Genomic DNA, 16,303 nt, shown 5'->3' with positions numbered 1-16,303 from the left:
ACATGGTAATTAAGGTAAAAATTTCCATTAACTTACGCTTCAAGTTCACACAAATGTTATTTTAAAAAATAAATGCACTTACTCCGCAAACCGCAACTTGCATAATTGCATCAAAGCCTCCTTCTGGGGAATCCAAATTTCCAGATATGCGCTGTTTACCAACAAGCTCATTAAATACTTCTCCTTTATCGGTAAGACTAAGCACATTTTTGTAGCTAAATGGGCTGGTGCAGTTCTGTTCACTTGTGCAAGGGTTCCTGAGCTTGGCTGGTGTTGTACTGATATAAGGCATCACAGTTTTCTCTACAAATGACCCAAACCCTGTAAAGGAAAAATGCAAACAAGAGAGATGATGCATGGATATATGGATGCATGGATAAATCAACTTGTATTTTTAAAAAGTGCTAATTACCACATGGAAGTGAATCTCTCCTGTATCACAGTCATCCCGTTGCTCATCGATTTGCTCGAGCAGGCACCAGAAATGTCTCCATTGAGACTTGTTGTTACTGCTTTTGGCATATCGAATACGCAATGGGTAGCTTGCCAGGCTCTGCCGTGAGGGCAGGATACTCTCAGTAGCTTGCTGGGCTCTCCGAGAGGGGCAGAGGAACCGAATCCAGGTCGGCCACGTGCAAGTCGAACGCCCTACCCACTGTGCTATCGCTCTCCTAAATAATGTTATACTGCAAGTTCATATTAATTAGTAATAAAGTAAAATCTGAGTACTCAGGGTACTCAACATGTTTGTAAAAATTAAAAAAAAGTGCGTAGGGGCTGGAGAGATACTATAGCAGGTAAGACACTTGGGTAGCCTGTGTCAAAACCTTGGTATCCCATAGCCTGCCAGGAATAAGCCCCGAGCACTGCCAAGTGAGACCCATAAGCAAAAAAAAAAAAAGAAGAACAAATTTCTGTAAAAAAAAGAGCATGTATTTCACTATCTTGGTGGCATAGCATGTGTCAAACAGGATGGTAGCATGCAGGAATAGAGGAACCAGGAGGCAGATATGTATTATCGGACATGTGACAGTGGTCAGGCCTTAGGGCACTTACTCCTTGCAGAAAGGGGGAAAAAATAGGGGCCAGAGCAACAGTACAGCAGCTAGGGCATTTGCTTGCAGGGGGTCAACTAAATTTGATCTCTGCATCCCATATGGTCCCTTGAGCACCGCCAGGAATAATTCCTCTGAGCAGTGCTGGGTGTGGCCCCCAAAAAATAACATAAAAAAGGGTAAAAAAAAAAAATCTGATGAGCTGCAGTGACAGTACAGGGGGTAGGGAGCCTGTCTTGCACAGAACCAACCTAGGCTTGATCCCGAGCACCATATACTGTCCCCATTACACCACCAGGAATGATCTGTGAGCACAAAGCCAGCACTAAGTCCTGAGCACCCTAGGTATGGCCCCCAAACTAAAAAAAAAAAAAAAAGAAAAGAAACAAAAATCACTGTATCAATGTCATCATTGTCATCCTGTTGATCATCGATTTGCTTGAGTGGGCACCAGTCACATCTCCATTCATCCTAGCCCGGAGACTTTAGCAGCCTCTTTACTCATTCTTCCCAGCGGTGTGGCATTGGAGGCTCTTTCAGGGTCAGGGGAATGAGACCCACCATTGTTACTATATTTGGCATACTGAATACGACACGGGGAGCTTGCCAGCATCTGCCACGTGGGCAGGGTGTTCACCACATCTTGCCAGGTTCTCCCATAGGAAGAACTAGGCTATAAGACGTTGCGCGGCCACATTTGTGGCCGTGCATTTCTGGGAGCTTTGTTTTATAGTCATAAGAAAAATAGTCCCAGAAAAACTGGCCCGTTTATCAAAAGTATGTAGTAAAAAAACAAAATCTATCAAGAATTACACAAAGTGGAGCCAGAACAATAGTACAGTGAATAGAACCTTGACTTGGACAAGGACCCCAGTTCGACCCCAGTTCGATCCCAGCACCCCATATGGTTTCCCGAGCCCTGGCAAGCATGATCCCTGAGCACAGCTGAGTGTGGCCCACAAAACAAAAAAAGAAAAAAAGAAAAAGAATTCTGTGAATGAAAATGATTGGTTTCCTCAATATTCCTACCGATCCGAAAGTCTGAAGTGATCCTCCTCATTTCATTCATCAGATCTGTTCCAAGACTTTTCACATTCTCCAAATCATCTTTCATAGAGTACGAGAGGTCCATCAGGTAGTAGAGATCAATAGGATAGTCTTCAGCTCTCTTGAATTTTAATTTGAATGTCTGAGGCTCCCCTAATTCAAGAAAGATTAGAAAATGAAGTTGCCTTGCAATCAAAAGCTAGAAAAAACAAATAAACCGCATTCACAAAGTGAACCCTTATCACCTAAATCCTTATCTTCATTTCCACAGAAGCCTACTCATTCCAGAAGGTTAACTCCTAGGTGTGAACACATGTTCTGTTCAACAAATATTTAAAATGCTACACCCTATAAGAAGGATCATGAGAGGGGCCATGTGCAAGGCCTCTGGGAACAGATGGGAATGAAAGAGGGGAGCAAAATGGTGTTGTTATTTAGATGCAGTTACCACAGATTCCTATAAAAATCTTAATATTATGGGCTGGCATGTAGGGAGCTTGTCTTCCAAGAGATGGAGTTGGGTTTGATTTCCCATATGGTCCCCCAGCACTGCCAGGAGTGATCCCTGAGTGCAGAGCCAGGAGTAAGTCCTGAGCACAGTCTGGGATGGCCCATAAACAAAACAAGTGAAGAAAAAAGTAATACTTGAATAATAGTAAGCAAAGCACTGTTGTAGTACTGTCGTCCCATTGTTCATCGATTTGCTTGAGCAGGCACCAGTAACGTCTCCATTACTGTTGGAGATTTGTTGTGAGATTTGTTGTTACTGTTTTTGGCATCTTAAATACGCCACAGGTAGCTTGACAGGCTCTGCTGTGAGGGCGAGCTATTCTTAGTAGTTTGCCAGGCTCTCCGAGAGGGGCGGAGGAATGTTCAATTCCGGGTCAGCCACGTGTAAGGCAAACGTCCTACCCACTGTGCTATTGTTCCAGTCCAGTAAGCAAAGAAAAAGAAAAAAAGTAAACTACTCTTTATAACCTGTGGTCTATACCCCGAGGCTGGACACGTTTATTTTTGAAACATATTAAATCTAATACTGTAAGTATCTTTAAAAGACTACTTCAGAGATGATGCAAAATTTATTGATTTAAGTATGTATGTCTTAGAAATTATATATGTCTGATAAAAAGATTATGATGATGTGGTATACATATATGCAATGGAATACTATGCAGTTCCATGGAACGACAAAATCATGCAATCTGCTGCAGCATGGTTGAAAATGGAAGATATGTAGAGTGAAGCAAGCCAGAGGAGGAAGACAGAGACAGGATGAGCTCATGTATCTGTGGAATATGGAATACTGGATGAGGAAATGTACTGCAGTTAAAGGAGGATGCTTAGATCATCCTCAACCACAGTGTTTTAGAGAGGGACAGAAGGAAAGCAATCAAGGGGGGGAAGAAGAGTCCAAGAAGTAATGGGTGACCAGGCATCAGGGCTTCAGTTATACCAGTGTTATAAGTGACGGGGATAGCCGTATACTCTGAACTCAGATCCAACAGAACTGAAAACATGAGATCTCAGCGGCAGACGCTGAAACTTTGTAATGTGCCTATCAAGTTGACAGGTGGGGATGGAGTGGGGGTTGGGATGGGGAGGGAATCTGGGAAAACTGGGGGAGGGAAGTTGACACTGGTGGAGGGACTGGTGTTGAATTAGTGTATGCCTAAAACACCAACTACCAGTAACTGTAAATCATAGCTCCTGAGTAAAATTTAATAAACAAATACAAATTTACATTTTAAAAAATCTTAAAGAAAATAATGTATGTCTTAAATTTTTTCCCTTGTAATTTAACATATTCCACAGTTCTTTCTGTGTGCCAATAAGTCAAAATAAACCTTCACCCAGTATTAAGAGGGATCTCCTCAGGAACAAGGGCACAGTGAGGTTCCCGTACCTGACCGTAACTGCAAGACCAGCTGCTGCGGTTGTATCTGAGTGATGTCTTCTGGGAGGAGCTTCTCTGCTGTGCCTTTGCTGCGGTTGGTCACATTTTTGTTTTTCTTGATCTTTTTGGAGCCTCTGGGATTTTCTATGTCATCTGGGTGGCAACCCTTCTTTTTTAAGGCTTCTAAGTCATCACATCGTGCAGAAGTGGGCATTCCTTCTTGCAAAAATGTCTAGACAACATACAAAATACACACATTTTAAAGCCTAATGGTCAGTTTTTAAGTATAATTGAACACATTAACTTGAATTATAAAAATTGACACATCTATTCAAGGAAATTTATTTCTGGTTTTAAACAAAATGCTACCCTTCAAACCCTAAGTTCTTGCTTCAAAACAAAAAAACATTTCCTGGAAAGTAGTATTTTTATTACTAACATGTTATTAGAATTATTAATGACTTTAGCATTATTTATGACTGACCAAAGTGCATATTTTAATAGTCACACCCTGAAATTCAGAGAGTGAAAATTCAGAGTGTGGAACCAAAAGAAACTTCTTCTTAGTCCAAATAAAACTGAACAGTAAAATCATTTATTCAGTATGGTTAATAAACACAAATAAGAAACATATGACAACTATTTTCTGTAGGTAAGTCTGAAGTGATATAGTTATTTTCCATCACAAGAATATTTAGAGAGAATGTATTGTCCTAGAAGCATCTCAATTAGTAACGGTATTTTAAAAAAGAAAACTGGGGTTGGAGAGATAGTTCAGTGCATAAGGAGTATGCCTTGCATGCAGCTGACATGAGTTCAATTCCTGGCACCCTGAATGGTCCCGAGTCCCATCAGGAGTGATTCCTGAGTTCAGAGATAGGAGAAAGCCCTGAGCACTGCTGGGTGAGGCCCCAAAGCCAAAAACTATATCTATTTCAGTAAAAGTTTTCATGAAATGTGAGAGTAAAAGGGAAATACATTTGCATGGGATGTGTATTTATGTGTGTAAGTTTATAGCATTTTATGATGTGTACATATAACCAAATACTACAAAAGATTCATATCTATACCTAAACTTTATATTTAGCTGGACATGAAAACTATTATTATCTTATTCTGGCGATAGTACAGTGGGTAAGGCCGTTTGCCCTGCACGCGGCCGACCCGGGTTCTATTCCTCCGTTCCTCTCAGAGAGTCCAGCAAGCTACTGAGAGTATCCCGCCCGCACAGCAGAGCCTGGCAAGCTATCCGGGGCATATTCGATATGCCAAAAACATTAACAAGTCTCTTTTTTGTTGAAATATTGAATGTAATCAAAGTAAAGTGAAAGTAAAGTGAAATTTACCAGTTACACAGGCGGGGTGGGGGGCTGGGGAGGTGGGGGTGTGTGGGGAGGTATACTGTGATTCTTGGTGGTGGAATATGTGCACTGGTGAAGGGATGGGTGTTCGAGCATTGTATAACTAACTGAGACTTAAAACTGAAAGCTTTGTAACTTACCACTTTCAATAAAAGAATAATTTTTTTAAAAAAAGAAAAAAATAGGTTTTTTAATAAATGTTTGCAATCTGGAAAAAAAAACAGTAACAAGTCTCACAATGGAGACGTTACTGGTTCCCAATTGAGCAAATAGATGAACAACGGTATGACAGTGCTACAGTGCAATCATTTATTTATTTACTTGGTTTTGGGGCTACATCCAGTGGTTTTCTGTGCTCAGGGATTACTCCTGGTGGGCTCAGGGGACCCATGGGGTGCTGGAGCTCGAACCAGGGTCAATTACATGTAAAGTAATGGTGCTGTCCATAGTACTATCTAATTATTGTTAACATTTTTGCATAAAGTGTACTACTTTTGGGCGTTATCAAACTTACAATATTACCAAAGGAGAGGAGCCTTATGCATTTTGCATTTTCAAACACTAATCTAAGAAAATTTAAGATCATAACACCCATATAAAATTTCACAGAACATTTCAAAACAGCCTTTATTAATACTTTGTTACAAAATCATCATGCCCTGTTTCCTCAGGCCCAAAATGGGTTAATAACCTTTAAAAAAGTTGCACAAAATGACTGCACTCCATTTTGGAAAAAAAAAAGCGTAAAATCTGTGACAATTATACAATAAAGTATGGTATTGTATTAAACTCAAGGGCTAAATTATTCAAAGTATAATTTGGCTAGGAATTGGGAGTTCCCAATTCCAGATCAATCATAACTCTTAAAATGGCTCTTGTTAACAGCAATTATTAATTATTTAGAACTTTCTGAGGAAAGCTACTTTCAGTTCAAGCCTGATTATTTTATCAGCAGGGTTATAAAACAGGGTTTAATCATGCTCATTTTCCAGATAAGAAAATGAAAAGTTGAGAAAAAAAAAGGAAGAAAACCAAGAGGTTCAGTTAAACAAACTTTTCAGATAAACTCACTCACCCATATTACTCTATCCTTCCCTTTATTCTCAATTTCATTCTGGAATATCATTTGGAGGTGAACAGACATAAGAAAAATTTTCAAACAGTGATACAAAAACCTTTGAAACCTCTGTGAAATACTTAGTATTTGACCAGTTAAGCTTACAAAATAGGCACATGAAATGCAGGCTCAACTGCCTGGATAAAAACAAATAAATTTGACCTGACATTAACTACTTATCCTGAATATATTATGTGCCTTCAATCTGACTTATCTTTTCTTCCTGACATTCATTTATTCAACATTTAGTAAGCTATATAGAAGGTAGCATGGTAAGCAATTAATTACAGGTGAAAAATGTGAATAAAAAATTTTAAATCCTAACCTTTATCAGGATGAAAATCAAGTCTAGTTCAAATTATAATTAGGAAGATTAGTTTACTTTCTTCTATCAAAAAAAAGAAAAAATCTAGAACAGTCCAACTAAATGACAAGGGGTTATTGGTGGGAGGTTCGCTATCAAGAGAAATACGAGATGGCCACAATGTTTACTGATCTCTTGTAAATTTTCTAGTACTTATACTAAAAAAATATTAATTTTAATGGCATATGGAAACATTATTAATGATTTTGTCACTGTCCTTGAAGTTCGGGTTTACAGCAGTTTATAATTTGGACCACTCATATTTCAAGTAGTCCAAATTGGTCAAAAGTTACAGTGCTTCTATCTCCATACCAAATGCGTAAATCTTAAGACCTGGTTTTCAACCTTGTTATGTCTCCTAAGGTTCATCAGATGGAACCTGTCTGCACACCAGTCTATGGACTGGCAGTTAACCGTTGTGGTAGGCCGGTGACTTTCAACTTTTTATACCTACAGACTGGCACTGGTCTACTGATTAATGATTAAAGAAACATTGCTTTATACCATCACATAGTAACACAGAGTTGATGTCTGAAAATTCAAGTCCGGAACTTCCCATGGATACATTAGGCAACACTAAATTATTATGGAATACATGGAAAGGATTTGAGTAATCTTACTTACTGAATTTGTACACCATCCACAATTTGGCCCTGCTTGTATACAATCACCGCATGATTTGGCATTTGCTTTTAAACACTTATTTTCATCTGCCATGAAAGAGAAACAATAAAGTGTTATAATGAAACTTTCAAGAGAAAAGCATGGGAAATACTGGGAAAATAATAAGAAAATCAGAACAATAATGCAATACATAAGGTTGTTAGAAATGAATATGATAACCTAGTCAGCATGCTGATTCAGATCTACCCCCAAAGATACGCAAAAGCAATGTAATTTTTTGAGCACTTTGGCACAAAGAATAATAAAAAGACAGTCATTTATCCTGTTTTCTATTGCAGACTGGTACACTGGTGTCATTAACCTCTATGTTCGTTCATTTCTTGAATCTCTACATTCAGTTTTTTCAAAGGCATGATTTCAGAATCTTCATACTGAATGGTCCTAATTGCCGAGACTTTCACAACTGGGTAAAACATCAGTTTGTGTTCACACCCTCACACGCCCACAAGCATATTCAGGAACTTTCCTGTAATTCTTAGCGCACTGGCTAAGAGGAACATCCACCATACTCATACAACCCATCATTCCATTTTCATAAGCTCTGTTCAGAGCACATCACACTCTGTGAACTTTCTGACGGAACAGTATCCCTCTCATGTGGAAGCACTAATAGGAACTGTCCCCAGCATATACTTTTTTTAATTAAAAACAGAGCTGGAGAGGTAGTACAGCCAAAAAGGCGCTTGCCTTGCATGTGGCTGAACTGGATTCAAACCCAGCACAACCCGGTTCCCTCACCACCGCTAGGAATGATCCCTGAACACAGCCAGGTACTGTGCAAAAACAAGCTGTAACCCTAACACATGCTCCCTTACAGATAAAACTGGAAAACAAATAACAAGCAATGAGAACTAAAATAATCACCTATTCACCAGTATTATCTGTACCCTACACATGCACATGCATCTATTGTGATAGCCGCTGATTCTTTCTTTATCATGTTAAAAATTATATATATAGTGTTTGAGTATTAACATTTTTATGATTCAATAAACTAATTCCTATCTGGGAGCAATATTCAAATGGATATTTCCACAAGTATAGTGATACCGTCTCACTATCCCTCAACCATACTACCTTTCAAATATGAAAATGGTTTTTATTCATTTCACAGGTATAAATTAGAATATGGTTTGTTAGCTATTGAGGACTTTACTTATTCATATATTTACTGATCATTTCTTTTATAGTTTTGTAACACGTTTTGCAAATATTTCTACTGTCATGTTCATCTGCTTTGTTCTCGGTTTTCTGTTTGGTTTTGGGGGCTACACGCAGCAGTGATCGGGGGTCCTCCTGGTCCTGTGATCAGGGGTTGTTCCCAGCTGTGTTCAAGGGCTCAAACTCAGGCCTCCCCCATAGAAGCAAGTGCTCAGCCTACTAACCGTCTCTCCCGCCTCAACTGTTCCTACTCTAGTTCAACATATTGGTAAAATTAAACCTATGCTTCATTTTTCATCTTGCATATGTTGCTGACATACAGATGTTTTTGGTTCTGGGTTTTCTGGGTTTTTTTTATGTTGTGGTTGGTTTAGTGAAATTCAAACTTAAAAATCATTTCCTTTATATTTGCTTTCTCATTTTTTATATAGTCAGTTCTTCCTATCCTGAGATAACAAATTGTTTGTTGTAGCGCATTTTTTTTTAATATTTGAATAGATTATACATCTATTTCCAGATGTGGCTATATATTCCTCATAGGAAGGTTAACAGATCTTCAGCTTTATTTTTCATTCCTGTTCCAGATAAAGCCAATACTTTTGCTAGATCTTTGGATCAAAGATATTCAAAAATATCTCTAAAAAGTTCATTGTTCCTGAATTCTTTTTCTTTTTTTTGGGGGGGGGGGGGTAAGTAGAAGGATGAGATTGGGTCACACCCAGTCACCCTCAAGGCTTACTCCTGGCTCTGAACTCAGGGATCACTCCTGGCAGGGCTAGGGGACTACACGGGGTGCCGGGAATTGACTCAGGTAAGCCACCTGCAAACACCCACTGTACCAGCTTTCCAGCCCGTGGATTCATTTCCAAAACAGTAATGGACAATTCCCAATCCATCAGCTTTAACATACTTACTCTGTTTTATTCTAAGTATACAATAGGCTTTTTACTTTCTCTCTGCTCACTCACACATTTCTTCTCAGAAGACTTTTCTATAGTCTATTCCATTATCATGTGATCATTTTCCTAGCCTTGGGGACTACCATCACTCATCACTCAGGGTAGCAGAGCTGAGGTGAAACAATGAAGGGCCCTGCAGGCTACCATAAACACCTTCCTTTTACTTGGTGCCATGAGCCCAGGTTTTCTAGGAACCTAACTGGCCAAAAAGCTATGCAAAATGGCTGCAAATAAACTTTCCCTCCCTCTTACCAGTTTGGCCAAGTACACAGCAAACTGAACTGCTCAGTCCAATCCAGATGATCAGTTGCAAATTCATCTGAAATATAGAAGGTTTACTACATTAATAATAGGCATTTGCCTTACACGTGGCCGACCCGGGTTCGATTCCTCTGTCCCTCTCAGAGAGCCTGGCAAGCTACCGAGAGTATCCCGCCTGCATGGCAGAGCCTGGCAAGCCAAAAACAGTAACAAGTCTCACAATGGAGACGTTACTGGTGCCCGCTCAAGCAAATCGATGAACAATCAATGCGATGACAGTGCTACAATGCTACATTAATAACAAAAGTAAATACAAGAAAACAGATTAATCACAAACATTGTCATCCACCTTTTGATTTTACATACACAATAGCGTGCAGGCCTGTTCCTCAAGCCCTCCCTGCAGGCCTTTCTGCTCGCTAGTCCCTCCCTTTCACTACACTATTAAAACAACTTCTAGGCCAAAGCCCCAAAAATCCATTCTTGACTTTCACAAAATCAAATATATTTTGACACTTAACATCGTTCTAAAAATTAAAGTCAAGAATTCCCTAATACCATAAAACTTATTAGCAGTCTTTGTCCCAGCGTCTCTCACTTCCTGGGCTCCCACAGCATAATCAGGGATTCCAATGGTGCCATTCCCTTGATTACTACTTTCCCATCGTGTGTGTGTGTGTGTGTGTGTGTGTGTGTGTGTGTGTGTGTGTGTGTGTCTCGTGGGGGCACACTCAGGGAGCCATTCAGTCCAAGTATTAGAACCAGGATCTCCAACAACCAAGATATAGCCTCTGTCACTGGAACCACACAGCCCTCCAACGGTTTTCTCCCCATGCTAAGACCAATATCCTATACAATCCCCACACTTAAATTTCTAATCTGATTCTATAATTTTGAGTTCAAGTTGTTTAAAGAAAATCAACTTTTATGCATGGAATTAGGAAAATATTCAAATAAATTCCCTAAAGGGTCTAGATCTACAGCCAAACCAAAAAAAAAAAGCAGGGGTGGGGGGATAAGGGGAAGGTAACTTGAGTGTCTTACAGAATTGCTAACTAGAATGAATATTTATTTATGAATATTAAGCTTAGTCATTAAGTATATGACTTTTCTGTGAGTAAGTTTTCATAAATATCTACCAGGGTTAGTCAAAGATGGCTAAAGTCGCAGGTCACCGACCCTATCACTTAATTACTCACTGCTCTGGGACAGGCTGCCGGTCCACTGCTGTATAAACACCTACCCCACTCAACAAAGATACGGAATATGAAGCTATAAAAGGTAAACTAGAAAATATCTTAAAGGTAATTAATTCAACAAAACCTACTACAAATGGCTAAGAGAAAACAGACAGATGTGTAAGCTTGGATTATTCAGCGGTAAATAACTTAACTACTTGTATCGAAAACCATAAAAAAGCTTCAACCATCTGACTAGCATTCTGGGAATTCCTAAAGAAATAATTAAAAACATAAAAAGTGACACATTCATTAAATCTAGCAAAATACACACATACTCTATTCAGTAATAGAGAAATGCTAATTTCATCAACCTGATTATTATAGTCATAAAACAAAATGCAGTAATTTCAGAAGACTTATAGAAAAATTTCTAAATGCAAAGTATACATTAAGTTGACAGGTATGTAAACATCAATAACATATAAGCATTAAGGTAAACAGAGATTTGGAGATAAAAATTTATATTCAAGTACAGCAACAATTATGGGTTTGTATTATTATTTCCTTTTTGATTTCTTAAGAAAAACAATTATGGCAGGGTAATTGTGTGGATTTCTTTTTATTTCCTGGAAAATTTTCTTTGATAAAAGTAATTATTCTTAAAATCTTCATCTTCAAGAACTTCCCTTGTAGGACACTATTTCCATAGAACCTGAGAATACATTTTCAGTTGTGCTCAGACCATCTATGAGATAACTGCATTTCCTCTGCTATTAATGCTGGTTTTAGTGTCTGTTGAATTCCCTGAGAAAAAGCAGTCAGAATAACTTGCACAGGAGTCTACTTTGCAACTTCATACCACTTCTACAGCCTATAGTTTCAGCTTACCTAATATCATCTTGTGACCATGTCCAAGAAACTAACAAAAGTTGAGTTTAACTGGGTGCAAAATGTCCAACAGTTCATAGTTTAAGGCCTGCCTAAAGCGTATAAATGTATACCATGTAGACAATAATTCTAAGCAATTTAAATAATATCAATTCCAAAGTGCTGATTAAAAGAACTGGAACAAGACTCCTAGGGAAATGCATGACTATGGTGAGTCGCAGCAGTTTCTAGACAAAAATAACAGAACAGGGGCTGGAGCAATAGTACAGCAGGGAGGTTGTTTGCCTTGCATGCAGCCGACCTGGGTTCAATCCCTGGCATCCTATATGGTTCCCTGAGTACTGCCAGGAGTAATTCCTGAGTGCAGAGCCAGGAGTAGTAACCCCTGAGCATTGCTGGGTGTGACCCAAAAAGAAATAACAAAACAGAACAAGTATTTGTTCTAAATATGGTCTGATGGCAGATGTTTCTTCAGGATTCTAGTAAGGACTGTCTTTAGAAGCCTCTTAAGAGAATCACTTCTGAGCTGGTTACCAGATTAATAACAGAAAACATTTCTTTAGGCTACACATCTCTACAAAATCAAACCCACTTTCCTCTACCCTGACTAAGCAAAGATCAGCTTTGGAAGCCCCCCTGCTCTTCAAGAACAGCACCAAATGCTCAAGAAAGGGAAACCAAGGTGTCAGTGTTGAACAGCTGAGAGAGCAAGGGTAACCGCTGAGAACGGGTTCAAGGACAAATGACAACTTCCTAGCACCCTGACAGGAAACAGACAAGCCACAGGAAATGGAAGGCAACAGCAATTAAGCATGTGCATGAGCCATAAAGAAACCCAGAGACCACAGTGAGCTACAATCGAGCAGCAAAGAGCTGGGCAGTAACAAGGGGTGACAGACGCCGCACAACCTCATATCTCTTCATCCTCAGCAATGGAAAACAGACTAGCAAATGCTTCCTTTTGAGAACTCCAAACAATAATAGTGAGTTTTCTGTTGAAATATTGAATGTAATCAAAGTAAAGAGAAAGTAAAGTGAAATTTATCAGCTACACAGGCAAGGTGGGGGATTGGGGGTGGGGGAAGGTATACTCTGTTTCTTGGTGGTGGAATATGTGCACTGGTGAAGGGATGGGTGTTCGAGCATTGTATAATTGAGACTTAAACCTGAAAGCTTTGTAACTTTCCACATGGTGATTCAATAAAAAAATAAATAAATAAAAAACAAAAATCCATATAATGAATAATTAAAAAAAGGGGTGACAGAGAAGACTCAACAGGCCCCCTCACACTGCGGAGAGTCTCAGGAGGAACTGGAGGCTCCCGAGTGAGGAAGGGCACATGAACACTTCCTTGGAGTGCATTTCTCAAAGTGAGGTCCGGGAAGTAATTCTCTCAGATACACCTGAATGCCCACCCTTGATCGAAAACCCAATCCCGAAGATACAGCCTGTACTCAGATGATTCTTTCGCTGAGAGCATGTATCTGAAGGAGTTTTGACCAACAGGAGTCCACAATTTTTTTTTTAAATGAGGGGACAACTGGGAAAGATATTTCCCAGATATTTGCCCTAATTCTAGCTTGTCTCCTCTTCTTCACTGTAAAATGTCTAGAAGCAGAGGCCCACACTGGCCTCCATTTCAAAATGTTTGACTCCTTTCTCAATTGGCTTTAGCGGGGATCCTCTCCCCACCGAGCATATGAAACTGCTGAGGCACAAGAAAACGCTGAAGGCCTCTGACGTACCACTTTCACTCCTTTACCCATTCATTCAGAAACTGCGTGAATACTTAGTGAAATACCCACAGGATTCACGCAGAGCAACAAACGGTACATTCTACTGCTCTACAGGCTCTCTCTAGGCCTTGGCTTTTCAGGCCTTCTCTACCTCTCTCAAAGCTTTCTCACGGTCAGCTGTGAAAGGTTTGTGTTCTATCTTCAGCCACAAAGATTACTGTCCCAGAGAGTCAGCTCAAAATAGAAAACACAATTACAAGATGACATGATGGTCTCTATGACCAACACATGCACAGAACAAAAGGCACAGAGAGCGCAAATCTGCCTAAGCAGTTCCAGGGAGAGGGTGATGCTTTCGCACTGAGGAGACGTAAGAAATGGGGAAGCAGACAGAAATATTCCAAGGCTTACACATGCAGGCCACAAAGTACAAAACCATCTTTCCAATCTTCTAAACAGCCTCAACTGATGACACCCCCTTGGCCAGCCCGCCCCACATCCCCAGTGGTACTGATTCAATTTTTTTTTATGGGGAAAGGCTAGAAAATTTGTATTTATGCATTATTTGTAGGTAAGTCTGGCCAGAGGTTTAAGTGATTATTTTATCCCTAGAACTTTCTGTAAAAAATATATATTATGCCAAAATTCTGAACTATGGAGACCTCCGAGACTCTTCAGGTACTTGAGTATTCCTGAGATTTAGATGAAAGTTAAAAGCAGGAAGAATGAGATTACAGAGAGCCTTAAGTGCCTAAGAACGAAGATTGGTCCATAGAGTAGGAAACTGCAAATCTTACAGCAGCATAGTAACATGACAACATGCATTCGTAAGGCAGAGAATTTGAGGGGCAGCCAATGGGGAGCAGGACGGGAGCTACAAATACGAAGGTAACTGCCAAGGGAAAGGTAAGCGATGACAAAAGGCGGAATTAACGGAGTAGTGGACAAGACGGCAGCAAACAAGTGACTTACAAGGTGGCACCTGTAATGTGGGGTCTGAGCAACACTGAGAGAAAAGAGGCCAGAGAAATCACTCCCAATAGAGAGGACAGAGAGGGAAACAAACTCAGGGGGAAAGACACCCCTGGTTTTGAAATGTGGGGTGCAAACTGCCTCCATGGAACCTAGGGAAGATTCTGAATGGGAATTTAGACCCCTGGGTCTAACGGGGGTTAGAAACGCACATACAGCAGGCAGGTGAAAGATGAAAATCACTGAGGTGGTGTAGAGGGATGAGTACTTGGGGGGCCATGATCTGGCCAGGCAGTGCCGCCCAGCTGTGACCCCGGAAGGCTAGCTTCCTTTGCTCCGGCGGGGCAGAAGGTAAGAAACTGAGGGAGATCACACAGCCAGCATCAGATTTTTCTTTATTTTTTTAAACGAAATTTGAATTACAGAACAAAGGAGGTGGGTTAGCGAGTAAAGAAATCAGGGCGATGAAAAGCACCACAAAGCAGCACTGAGGCTCAGCAGACAACGGACACCTGGCTTCACAACAGCACACCGGTAACGCACACCCCGCACAAGGCAAACTGTTGCTACCCTTCCTTCCTCTTGATGGCTCCTAAGTTCCGGGGAGGCAGAGGCTGGGTGTGTGTACTCTGTTGTGGCACCACCAGAATGCTGGCACAAAGTCACTCTCAGAAATGTTCGCTAAACAAGGCGGGGGAGACAGCTCAAGTGGCTACAGCCCCGGACTCCGTCCCGGGCACCACATGGTCCCCTAACACTGCTGGCAGCTGCCCTCGAGCACCCAGCCTGGAGCGGCCATGAACAAGCACTACCAGTGTGGCACACAAGCAGAAACAACTGTTTGGGGCCGGGGAGACAGCACAGCGAACAGGGCATTTGCCGTGCACGCAGCAACACAGGTGCATTCCCTGACACCAAACACGGTCCCCTGAGCACAGAGCAAGCAAGGAGCAAGCCCTCAGCACCGCCAGGTGTGGCCCCCAAACAAAGCAAAACACCTGTTCACAAAGTTAGACTCAACTCTATGCCAGTTTCCTCCAAAATTACTCAGAAGCTGAAGAAAAGTAGTTTTTAATAATTAATGTGCACAGCGATGCTAAAGAGAAAAGATACTGCAGCTACCCCCAGGGTGACTATTCCTCATTAATTCTGGAATATGTAAGAAGCCTCAGGGCAGGGAGCACATGCTGTGTATCCCATCGGCCCTGGCTCAATTCCCAGCACCACATGGTCCCTGAGCACTGGGTCAGGAGTAAGTGCCAGTGTGCCCCTGAGCGCTGCCAGTGTGCCCCTCCCCCAGAAAAAAAAACTTTTAAGTCAATTTCAACTGCGATACGAAATGCCTCATGTTCCCGGCTCTTTTATGAAACCAAAGTAATTTGCATTCACACACAAATCCAAAGATAGGCCAGCAACTGACTCAGACGATGGATGACCATAAGCAAAGAGAATGGGGCTGAACAGTAAGAATCAAGAAAAGGAGAAAAGGTCAGTTCCGGGTGGATGCCGGAGGGTTTGAGCTGGCTGAGAAGCTCTGAGAATTATACGGAAACTCTGTCCAGAGGAAGACTGTTCCACAGAGAAAGAAATGTGCTTGTGTGTCAACACTAGCCCCACAGTCA

General features: G+C 40.8%; 1 protein-coding gene across 1 annotated transcript in view; it reads right to left on the bottom strand.

The window, feature by feature from the left end:
- The window catches only part of ITGB1 (integrin subunit beta 1), a 56,599-nt gene that overhangs the window by 27,659 nt on the left and 12,637 nt on the right, over positions 1 to 16,303 (bottom strand). The window contains exons 2-6 of the mRNA XM_055147037.1: positions 9,895 to 9,961; positions 7,463 to 7,548; positions 4,006 to 4,228; positions 2,085 to 2,255; positions 83 to 321 (exon numbers count right to left, since the gene is read on the bottom strand). Coding sequence (XP_055003012.1) covers positions 83 to 321; positions 2,085 to 2,255; positions 4,006 to 4,228; positions 7,463 to 7,548; positions 9,895 to 9,961 — 786 coding nt within the window. The remainder of the gene's footprint in view (positions 1 to 82; positions 322 to 2,084; positions 2,256 to 4,005; positions 4,229 to 7,462; positions 7,549 to 9,894; positions 9,962 to 16,303) is intronic.

Source organism: Sorex araneus, chromosome 9, assembly GCF_027595985.1.
Source record: "Sorex araneus isolate mSorAra2 chromosome 9, mSorAra2.pri, whole genome shotgun sequence".
Taxonomy (NCBI): Eukaryota; Metazoa; Chordata; class Mammalia; order Eulipotyphla; family Soricidae; genus Sorex; species Sorex araneus.
Note: the sequence above shows the minus strand (reverse complement) of the source record. Positions and strands in the feature narration are given on the sequence as shown.